General features: G+C 32.9%; 2 protein-coding genes across 3 annotated transcripts in view; one reads left to right on the forward strand and one right to left on the reverse strand.

Moving 5' to 3' along the window:
- Positions 1 to 12,452, forward strand: part of LOC128179454 (APGW-amide-related neuropeptide-like) — a 33,487-nt gene that overhangs the window by 16,117 nt on the left and 4,918 nt on the right. The gene's annotated exons all lie outside the window — the stretch shown is intronic.
- Positions 853 to 12,452, reverse strand: part of LOC128179448 (macrophage mannose receptor 1-like) — a 129,452-nt gene continuing 117,852 nt past the window's right edge. For both annotated transcript variants that reach the window (XM_052846878.1, XM_052846877.1), the window contains exons 8-15: positions 10,770 to 10,903; positions 7,540 to 7,691; positions 7,287 to 7,405; positions 6,830 to 6,957; positions 5,624 to 5,802; positions 2,187 to 2,317; positions 1,979 to 2,103; positions 853 to 1,146 (exon numbers count right to left, since the gene is read on the reverse strand). In XM_052846878.1, coding sequence (XP_052702838.1) covers positions 1,064 to 1,146; positions 1,979 to 2,103; positions 2,187 to 2,317; positions 5,624 to 5,802; positions 6,830 to 6,957; positions 7,287 to 7,405; positions 7,540 to 7,691; positions 10,770 to 10,903 — 1,051 coding nt within the window. In that variant the 3' untranslated portion in view covers positions 853 to 1,063. The remainder of the gene's footprint in view (positions 1,147 to 1,978; positions 2,104 to 2,186; positions 2,318 to 5,623; positions 5,803 to 6,829; positions 6,958 to 7,286; positions 7,406 to 7,539; positions 7,692 to 10,769; positions 10,904 to 12,452) is intronic.

Genomic DNA, 12,452 nt, shown 5'->3' on the forward strand with positions numbered 1-12,452 from the left:
GACATCTATGCTATCATAATTATAAGGTCAAGTCACATCAACATCAAAATAATTATCATGTCAAATGATCTGAGTGTGTTATTTCCTCTTTATATATTAAGTTTACAACTCGTTAATTTTTTAGCAATGAGTTAATCATGCCTTTAACATAAAATTACACCCAGCTTGTACAATTTCTATCCAATCTTAAACTAAATACAGTATTCCAAGAATGACCTTAAAATGTGGGGCTGTTTGGGGGGCGGTTCAATTTAAGTTGGAATAACAGATCGTCACAAAATGGCATTTCGTTTCATTAAAAGATTTTTTTTGATATCAACATGTAACTTACTCCATAGGCGAGTGGATAAGGACTTGGTCCGGTGATCCGTATATCTCGAGTTCAAATCCCGCAGGTGTTACTTACTGAATTAATTTTTTAGATAATCATTTTTATCCCCAAAATGCAAATTGTTCGCTTATTTTGACATATGTATGTTAATTTATCATTGTATCTTTCATAATAAAAAAAAAATACTGTAAATATGAGTGATCTTTCGAGGTGTGTTATTCCACCTTAATGGACAATCAATTCGACAGATTTACTGGGGAACACCGTTAATCTAAAGGCCAAATGATTTTTAATTTTATCGGGATTAGATATTTCATTCCTCCATACTAATGTCAATAAAATGGCAAATATCTGTCAATAGTCTCTCTGAGTATGTATGGATTCTGAAATCTTGTGCATTTTAATACTTTTGCTTTCAATTTTTTCATTTTACTAAATATACAGACGAATAATGGGCCTTAATTGTATATGCCTTATTGAGAAAAAAAGAAGCAAATTCATATTAAAATTGAAACAACATATAACGAGGAGAAGTTTATTCAATACACATGTAGGAATCAGTACAAGATAAATAATGAAACCAAATAAATTAAATATGCTGGTTCGTTTCCATGATAGCAACTTATGATGCTGTTACATGCAATTTTATGTCCGGTGTAGGTAAATTTCTGTCAGTGCGATTCATTCTGGGTACACCTAAATTCAAATTAACTTCTAAATGCACAAACTCACTCAAACAAGCAATATCAGAAGACTCATGATTAAGCAGACGACAACATTTGGCGCCATTCTTTGACTCGATGATTGATACCCAGCTGTTAAAAAAGAAATTTAAAAAACAATTGAAAAAATCAGGAAGCGTTAATATAATATCACCAGCTAATGCAAATATACATTCTTCTCTAAATGAGATTTATAATTCATTTCTTTAATGAAGTATCTGATTTTGACACACACGCGTGTAACTTTGACCAACATGTAATTAAAAACATGAATCATGAATTGATTGAAATGATAGGGATCCTTTAAAAAATTTGCTAGAAGCGTTTCTTTAGATAAACTGTGGAAGCTAAAGAAAAACTTAATAGTTTAACACAGTTTATTTCTTGATGGCAATAGTTACCCTCTGCAAAAATGTAGTTTTTTGCATAATATACATTATGCATAAGGACGATGAACAAACCATTATTGACAATGACCCGCATCTAATGATATTTCAGTTGACGAGATCGTTTCAGTAGGGTTTTGGGTATTTTAAGTTATGTACATGTATTCAAGAAAGAGATTGGGGTAATAAATTCCACAATATGTGGTTTTTACTCCCTTAGAAGCTACACATCAAATTTGGTCAAGATTACCCCAGTTGTGTCAGAATTCGAAGCTGAAAACACAAAAAACGGGCGAAAACAGGTAGCAATAGTTCACCTGAGTGACCTTGTTGACTTGAAAAGAGGCTAATAGAGATTTGATATCCGGTGATTAAATTTTTGAAACACTTTTACATGTATCTGTCAATTGCGCATAATGTCACCTACCTGTTAACAGGCGCCTTACTATTGGTTTTTTTGTTTACATCAAATGACGGTTTAATTTCACACGTTTCTTGTTATAACACATGTATGATATAGTTTAGTATAAAATACTTACGCACGGGTTTTTCACAGATGAAATATGATTTAGCATCACACGGAAGGTCGTTGTACCTCCCACCGACGTACATAGCGGCACAGTTTTCATTACCCCCAGCGTTATTGGGCTCGTTCGCCCAGTTTCTGTCAGAAATATAGACAAATGTAACGGTTTAGCGTTTCATTTCTTGCACCTTTTTAATATCACTTTTGAAATTAATACTCACAAAAGTGAGGGATCAGGAAGAGCAGTCGCTCCATTGAATATCCACACGCCCTCGGATGTTCGATCGTTTAAGCCGGTCCAAAAACTACCACCTGATTTTCTCTGTAACATTACCTTGGTTGTGACAAATGCCTGTCAAGAAAGAAAAAAAAGGAAAAATATTAAGGTATGGAAGAATAATTGAAATTTAAATCTTATCAAAGGGAAAACATTTTTACCATATACATTTACATGTAAAACCATAACAATTGTTCTTTTGTCTTTCTAAAGCTACGTCACATCACGTTTGGACATTATCTACAGAGCTTTTAACAAAATAGCACCATTTTCAGCTAAAAAGAAAACATGCAAAGCCCTTTCATTAACTGTCATGCACACATTTTTTTGTAAATAGGAGAAATTGTAGGTCACTTTTAGGCCATTTCCTTTATATGTTTACAACACTTAAGAGATATACATGTATCAATGGAACAAACTATTCATCATTTTCTCTACGTGGAGAAATTTATAGTAAGCCTTGTAATTCTGCGTATAATATCTTTATTTCATTTGGTACCTCAAACTCAGCTATACTCAGCATTTTTTTTTTCAAAGGTTCAGATTGAATTCAAGATGAAAATAATGAGACCTGTATTTGCAAGAATAATTAATAAATTGATTGATTGTTTGATTGATTGATTACTGGCAAGGTATTTTTCAGCCATGGTTCTTCGCATGCTGTTTCGGTTAGTTTAAAAAAACAAGAGGCCTATGGGCCAAATCGCTCACCTGAGGAACAATAGGTATGATAAAATCAGCTTAATGGAGTCATAATACAAACAATCTGAACAATGTACAATAATACATGTAGATCCTGTATAAATAAAATTCATTTTCCCCCTGGATATTCTTATATTTATAATCATTAGTCCCTTTTCTAACAGGATGATTTTATAGTCATATCACATGTTGAGTATTGCAGTTCTCAAAAAGATCCTTAACAATTGTTTATATATGGGATATAAAGCTACATCAAACTCTGAACCTTCTTATGATGCCGAAGAATTGTACTGGAGCCAAAGTCTTAACAATTATAAAGAATCATCTGGCTGATTAGTTTCTGAGAAGAAGATTTTAAAAGATTTACTCTATATATTCTTATGTAAAATTTTAACACCCCCCCCCCCCCAATGTGGCCTCACCCTACCCCCAGGGATCATGATTTTCACAACTTTGAATCTACAATACGTGAGGATACTTCAACACAAGTTTCAGCTTTCCTAACTGATTAGTATCTGAGAAAAAGATTTTTAAAGATTTACTCAATATATTCCTATGTAAAACTTCGACCCCCATTGTGCCCCACCCTACCCCCAGGGATCATAATTTTCACAACTTTGAATCTACACTACCTGAGGATGCTTCCACACAATTTTAGCTTTCCTGGCTGATTAGTTTCTGAGAAGAAGATTTTTAAAGATTTACTCTATATATTCCTTTGTAAAACTTCGACCCCCCATTGTGGCCCCACCCTACATCAGGGGTCATGATTTTCACAACTTTGAATTTACACTACCTGAGGATGCTTCAACACAAGTTTCAGCTTTCCTGGCTGATTAGTTTCTGAGAAGAAGATTTTTAAAGATTTACTCTATATATTCCTATGTAAAACTTTGACCCCCATTGTGGCCCAACCCTACCCCCGGGGTCATGATTTTCACAACTTTGAATCTACACTACCTGAGGATGCTTCCACACAAGTTTCAGCATTCCTGGCTGATTAGTTTCTGAGAAAAAGATTTTTAAAGATTTACTCTCTATATTCCTATTTAAAAGTTCGACCCCCAATTGTGGTCCCACCCTACATCCAGGGGTCATGATTTTCACAAATTTGAATCTACACTACCTGAGGATGCTTCCACACAAGTTTCAGCTTTCCTGGCTTTCTGGTTCTTGAGAAGAAGATTTTTGAAAATTTCTCGAAATTTTTCATTAATTTCTAACTTTCTCCCCTTGAAAACGGGTGTGGCCCTTCATTTTCACAACTTTAAATCCCCTTTGCCTAAGGATGATATGTGCCAAGTTTGGTTGAAATTGGCCCAGGAGTTCTTGAGAAGATGTTTAAATGTGAAAAGTTTACGGACAGACGGACAGACAGACAGACGGACGACAGACAAAATGTGATCAGAATAGCTCACTTGAGCTTTCAGCTCAGGTGAGCTAAAAACCTCACTGATTGGTTGACCAAATTGGTTTTTTCCAACATTTACCGGATGACCAAACCCGACAGAGATTGCGTCTCACATTTCTGTCTCACATTGGACAATTGCATTGCTGACATAAGACAGCAATATTCTCTGTTCTACTGACATAAGACATAGATATATCACAACAGCAGAGAGAATTAAGCGCTTTAAGGATGACGTGTACTCAGAATGAAAAATAATTATATTGATGATAATGAAAAACCAACTATTGTGTATTATATTAAACCTTACATGGTAGTGTTATTCTTCACTTTCAAAAAAGTAGATCAATGACCTACTTTTTGAGTTAATGGCCATTGAATATTTTTTTGAAAATTTAAGAAAAATCCATAAACATTTTACTCTATGATTGAGATTTTCTTAATTATGAAAATAATACAAATTGCTTAACTCTAACAAATGAAATACAGTTTATGAATGGTAGTGACATTAAATGGATACAAAACATTAAGTTTTCAAATTACTACTCATTTTTGATTTAATATAACAAAAAACTGAATGATGATAATGCTAAAACATTTATAGTATTAAACTAAGTATATTGACCTTTCTCTGCTGGCATAAAATTTATACGAGGTCAATGATCAAAATTTTGAGATATTGTGTCTTTTATCAGTTTTAAGCATTTTTCAATATTTTTGTAGTGTGTGACATACGATTATCTAAATGAAAAATCAAGATAAAAACAGCAGAAAATATGCAAAATTATGTTGACTAATCTTTAATCTTTACTTTAAATATTATAGTACTACCAAAATTATTTCAGTGGAAAACAAAATCTGAAAAATATAGTCCGAATTTTCTGTTTTGCTAAAAGTCAAACTTTGTAAGAGCCTAATTCCATAATTTAGTAAACATATCGATTGTTAAGTCAACAATTAATTATTTCATAAATGCTTTTTTGTATTTAAAACAAATTTTACTCATGAAATTGAACTTTTTCACAATCCGGATTTGAGAACTGATTCCCTGAGTAAACAATGTCCTTAAGATTAGCCAGTTGTAAAAAAAAATAACAATCCTTGGTCAAGTATGAAAGAGTAAGCTTACACCCGGCATTTTATTACCTGTGTTACATAGCTGTAAAAACCAGATATAGAAACCTTTAGATAAGCAGTGACTTTCTCGCCTTTTCGTGAGTATTAAAACCATAACTAGGATAATATATAACCTTACACATTGGATTTCTCACCTTCTCGCTTTGTGAGTCGATCGACAGGTAGTTAGCCTTGATGCCGGCGTCAGACGACAAATCATTACAACGCTGTAATACGTCAGTCCATCGGAGCAAGTCGGACGATAACGAGGCGTTACTAAAATAGTAACAGGAGTTACCGTTCCCGATCCACTGAATGATGCAGGGCTGAGATGCTATAAATATAATTCAATTTTTTTGCATTTGAATTAAATGTACAAGACGAATACATGTCAGTCCTGTTCAACTTCAGGTGACTGGTTACACAACAAATTACCCAACAGATCTAGCTTAAAATTTATTCATGAGTAATCACTTTCATAAAGTGAAGAAAAATCCATATCAAAAATAATAAAAAAAATATCTTTTATATAGAGAGTTCTTCTTTTCGAAAAAGATTCATATAGTCTTAAAATTGCTAACTAAGACATTTCAACCCTCTTAATGGTTTATCGGATAAATCTTCCTTGTACGCAGAGTTATCGAGGAAAAACATGGAATTCAAATTAAAAAACATTAAATTCAAATTTAAAAAAACATTGAATTCAAATCGGTATGTCTGTAAATGCATCTTTTCAAGGAATAAGGAATCATTATTTGAGTATTATGAGGTGATAATTTCGATCGGGCGTTGTCAAATCCAATAAAGCCTAAAGGGCTTTATGATAGATTATACCACACTCCAACCGATATCATCACCTCATAATATTCAAAGAATGCTTCCTTATTACTTATATTTATATGATTTCTTATTTGTGCGCTTTAAAACAACATTATTTTAAAACCACTATTTTTGTTTAAGTAGCACATGGTATGTATTATTACGCGGCACAGCCAATACCGTTTTCTGTTATGCTATAAGCCGATTTTGTGTCACCCATTGTTTATGAAGTTATTGGGTTTTAGGGTTCAAAATTGATTCGTAATGTTTCACAGACAAAGTCAGTTGAAAATGAAAATATAACAAAATCAAGACAACTCAAGAAAGACAACTGCATTTTATCTTAGATTATATGTCAGAAAAAATTAATATATATTGTTTGAACTTTGTGGGGAGGGGTGTTTCAGAGTTGAGAGAATTGTGTCAATGCAGTTCTATTCCAACAGTCAAACACACTGCATTGAACACTGAAAGTGCCTTAGTTGTATTCACTTTGTTATATGTAAAGTACAGTACAGTCCAAATGTCTAAATCTATGCTACCTTGCTTGGGATATTCGCATATATATCCCAGGTGAGCTTGGCAAGTCATATCGTTCAGGACACCGTCTGAGTACATTTGTCCACAGTCCTCGTTGTAAGCATAGTCATTGGGCTCGTGGCGCCAGTTCCTGTACAATAAAGTGATAAAACTGATCAACTGATGGTCAACAGTTGGCTGCAATGCGACATTACCATACCCTAGAAGCTTATTATCATTGTTATGACGTCCGTGGACTGTCCAGATGCCCAATAATGATCATCGGGCTTCCAGATTCAGACTTATTTAGATCATCCAAAGATATACTTTGTTAAATGATTTAAAGTTTACATTTTATTATTCAAGCAATGCTTTTAAGCATCATTGGTCGACTCGCTACTAGTATTTCAACCTGTAATTTAAAGCTCTTAAAAGCCATCTTCTTTCCTCTTTCTTTTGATTTGTTGTCAATGCACTTACACGTAGCTTTTGTTATAGGGGGTCCCGTCCTGCCATAACCATGTTCCCTCGTGCCCAGCGTCTCTCAGACCTGTCCAGTATCCGCGCCACGCGGGCAACTGAAGGATGGTCAACCAGTACTAAAGAAAAGAATGTTCGATTTCACTGCACTTCTCAACCGATTTAGTAAGAAAGCTAATGCTGCATAGCCTTCATAAGTAGAAATATGCAAAAGAAAAAAGATCGTTAAATTGCGGGGAGCGCTTTATCGTACGTTTTCATTGTGATCGTCGACTTTCACTAGATCCGCTCCTGCTTTTAGGCACTTCTGTCGCGCATCGCTCCAACCGTATCTCTGGCCATTAGCAAACAGGTAACATTTTCCCTCGGCTCTCTTCCAAGGACCGCAGCCCACATCCACGTAACCTTTGTGATTAATTACAAGATTACATTAACCTTTGTAATTCAGATTAAAAAATACCTCGGTTTAAGAGTTTGATTTGCAAAGTCTTGCTGGACTGTTGTCCTTAGATAAAGGTTGCCGTGACAAATTGCAGTTACAGTATTCCGCAAGATATTTCATTAATTCAAATAGCATAAACACGTGCGCAGCTTTTAGCATGGGATGAATCTCTGCCATTTAGTCAACTGGAATGTGACCGAATAACATTATGATAGCTATTTCATTCAGTCATATGTCCAAGCCTTTCAGTTAACATTCAGTTGACTGAATTGCCGAGCTTCATTCTCTGAAGTCGGATTTCCAAACACATCAATCCTCCATGAATATTTGAAACTTTGCACTATTCTGGCAGTAGTTTGGGTGAGAAAAATTTTGTCATCTCCCAGTCCACAATAATAAATGGAGTAGACACTGTTAAGAATTTAATACATGAAGCTTTATTATGGTGGAAATGGCGACTTTAGATCGGCAGGTGAATTCCACACTCAAATTGGTGACGAAGTTAGGATTCTTGAATGAACACTGATCAGAGACACAAGAACAGAAACGTCTATTATAATAATTGTTAATGATAAACGTGTTTGCGTTGTAATAATGCGCTCTTAAGGTAATGGTCCATACCCCACTAGATAAATAAAATGCGTACAGAATTTTTTCATATTTTTCAAACATGTATCTGAGGATATCTTCTCATCAAATTTTACCCTGTTGGGTGGTCCATCGGTATTATAAGAGCTAGGGTCGTTGCTAAAAATAGAACCGATTGCAGAAAATGGCGCTTTTTCATACATAGAGAATATAAGCCTAAGCCTGAAATTTGAATTTCACAAAATCATTTTTTGACTTATATCCTATGTAAAATAAAGGAATTATTATTTCAAATCAAAACTTTTTATGTTACACTTGCTTATTTATCAAAAAAAGATAAATCCGCATACAAATGAGATAAAATGAAATAAATTTTCAAAGAGAATTTAAGCTCTTATAATTTTATTTACGTACAGAATTCTCTAAAATTTTGATATTATTTAAACCTTAACGCCCTTAATCAACTGGAAATAAATTTACCCAAGGGACCGGCCTTTTCAGGATCACAATGGGCGTATTTTGGGTAAAATCATTAAAATATATATTTTGAAAAAAGATCCGTAAAATTTAAATTGTGCATAGGTTTATTATTTCATCATTCTAAAAAATATGTAAAAATTATTGTTAATTAGAAAACATGATTTAAACAAACTGTTGATTAATCTGTATTATTTAAAGAGGTTCGATCCTCCGATTTTGGGTAGCCATTTTGTGTCACCTCTAGTCTGGAAATTCTGTGTCATATATGAATTCTACTTGTAAATTCCTTTTTTACAATGCCAAATAAACTCTATTGAATAAAATAGTGAAGAAAAAATTCCATATTTAGAGAGTTTAGTAAGGGACTATATTTTGTGGCGGAAGGTTTTTAAGAAGAAAATGAACATTTCTCATAACTCAGTTGTTTTAGAGTACCGTAATTTTAGCTTTCTTATTTTCCGTGCAGACCAAATTTTCAGATAGTTTATGCATTGGGATATCTTCGTATTGTTTTAAAGAACATATTTCAACAATATTTCAATATTTCTATCGACATATATTAGCATGTTTAAGTGATATTTCATAAAAGTAAAGAAAAAATCAACTCCAATTTCCCCCTAAAATTAGCTTATTTCATGCCATATCTCAAAATTTACATCATAGACCCATACTTTTGGTTTTATTTTCTGAATATTTGAGTTTCTTTTGACAAGTCTGTCATAATTTGAGAAAAAGTTTGAGACTTTTAAATTATTTAATTGCATGTTGAATCGTTTATGAATAAAAATAGTATTTTTTCAGTGCAAAAAGGTCAAAATATCAATAAGGTGAAAAAATTGCAAACTTTTTCATTATGATAATTTTAATTTTATTAATTCTAGATAATGTAAATTTGTATTTGATACCATGGTTCATTTCGATAAAAAATTATATAGGGAAAAGCGATTTATGTGCATTTTGCATTCTCAGTGCAGAAAGGTCATATTAAATACACCGTAGCACCGAAAGGAGCATATAGACCCCAAAATTTTGTTTTGAATTTTGGTTTAGATATGTGTGTAGATATTTAAAAAATACTTTAGAAAAAAACTTAGAGACTTTTGATCGCAGGATCCAACGTCCTTAAACCGCAAAAGATTGTATCTTTGGATATCGGTAAGTATTATGGATCGAGATCGGTATTTAGAAATTGCAGTCACACGCGTGGATAATGCTAACTACCTGATATGCCTTTAAGACAGAACTTCTATTCAACCTTTTTTTCATGGTTTTAAAGACTGTTCTTAAAATGAAATAACTTTTCTTCAGTGCATGATTTTAATTCTAAAAACATTTTTTGTTGTTGAAAATATATCTATGCTCGTTGCTAAGCGAATATAGGATAAAGATGAAATAAGTCAAATTATTTCCCCTTGTGTATTTATCTCCCTTATTTATGCACTGGAATATATAGAGATCTCGGTCAGGATTTCATTTTGGATGTTTATGGACTTTCAGGGATTAATGTTCAAAGAATTGGATTAAGTTCAGCCTTGTTATGAATTGATGTTTATGCAGGACAAAAGTAAGCGGTCTATATTTTCAAAACGAGTACTCAATCGACACAACCCAGTCAAATTTTCATTTCGCTGAGTAATAGGCTAATTGATTGCAGTTTTCAGGATTTTTAATAGATTTGTTTTGAATTGATTTCTAGATCAGCTTGATTTTTTTGTTTTGAAACACATGTACACCGTAGCGTTAGGTTTCGATTAGATCGGGCACGGAAAAAAACGTAATAACGCGTGAATTACGTCAGACGTTGTTTTGTGACGTATGGATAATTACCTTAAATAGTTTTGTTTTTTTCACATCTAAAAATAAGATGAACCTATATGTTGGGTTAACCTTTTAGTGTAGAATAAACATAAGTATATAAATCAGAGAGAGAGAGAGAGAGAGAGAGAGAGAGAGAGTAACGTAGGGTCAAATACTTCTCTGGGAGTTCATCTCGCAAACGAAGAAGGCGCGAGTGTTACACGTGACGTCATCAACAGTTCCTCCGGGCATCATGATGGCACAGTTCTGATGCTCAGACATGTCTGCGCTCGGCGCTTTATCCCATGATCTATTATAATTACGCAAAAACATAAGCCAGAGTGCATGATAAACAACAAAAATATAGAGTCAATATTGGTAAAACGAAAATCTATTAAAGGTCTCATGAAACGATTTTTAACACTATGATTTTCTTTCATAAATAATAAGCTAGGTATAAATAAATGTAGTAAGATTTTCTTGCCTTGCATTACTGAGAAATTACCGTGAAAACTCAGAATCCGTAAAAAAATTGTTTTCCGCTTTTTGTTCTGGCCTCAGGATCATGAAGCAATTTCAGACTTGCATGTAAGTCAAAACTTCAGTCAGTCATAAAATAAATATTAATGATAATATGACTGTTAATCATAATATGGTGATTGAATTTTGTAATTAAGAACATTATATCCAGACACTTTTAATAGCAAATCAATTTTGTCAATATTGTCATTAAGGTTGATTAAGAAATTGTACAAGTTTTGACTTATTAATAAGTCTAAGATTGTTTCATGATCCTTGAGTCTGGATTTTTTGGATTTATGACGTCACACAGACCCACCGATATAAACAATGCATTATAACTACTGTAATTTTACAGTAGTTTATCGATTATCAAAATAAAATTGTAGCTATGTTTGCATATTAGAACTTGTCTTTCTTTTCAGATGAGATCATCTGATTTCGAAGTGACTTAGTTTTAATTGGTTGTTAATAAATAAAACTATCAGCTTGTTCACCAGAGTGATATCACGATGAATATCCCATACTGCAGGGAAAATTTAACACAAGGAATTTTCCACCATAATATTTAATTAATAAATTATCCTAAAACTTTTAAAAGAGAAACACCCTTTTCTACCTTGATAAGTATAATGATTGAGCTACATTTAAAGAGAATTATAGCATTTTAATTCATTTAATTTATTTTGTCGCATAAAAAGTATAAGGCATGCCAATGAAAATGTTTGAGGCATTGTGTTAGGTGTATAATTAGATAAATTGATAATTTTTTACTAATCTGCTCTATAAATTTCTGACTTATGGACATGTAGCAATATCTTTACAAAAATAATAGTGTACATGAGTTTTAACGTTTTACAAAATTAGATCACGGAAATATGCACACATATAAGGATCAATTGGAAATGTACCGGTAAAACAAATCGGCTGCTTAATAAAACTAAATTTGAATGAATGCGTAGAAATTTAACAGATTTTATTAAAAACAAGCATCAAATGATCTATTCTAATAAAAGAACGAAAGATAAAATTGCGGAAGAAAGGGAGATAGAAGATTATCTGTGAGTAAACACCGCACATACACACGCTGTAAAATCAAAACAGCGCACATATTAATACACTTTTCTAAAGCAACAGTTGAAGAAATTTTTTCTTCGACTTAAAATAATTAAATTAAAAGATAACATAATTGTCAGTTTGAAAACGAAACAAAAATAATTAACCTTAAGATTGAATCGAATGAGGCAGCTTGTTGCCTATTAGCTGTTTAGAAAAATATTCATAATGAATTGCATGACTGTGCACATGGAGAAAAACAATCCGTTATCTTTAAATTTGAC

Source organism: Crassostrea angulata, chromosome 4 (assembly GCF_025612915.1).
Source record: "Crassostrea angulata isolate pt1a10 chromosome 4, ASM2561291v2, whole genome shotgun sequence".
Taxonomy (NCBI): Eukaryota; Metazoa; Mollusca; class Bivalvia; order Ostreida; family Ostreidae; genus Magallana; species Magallana angulata.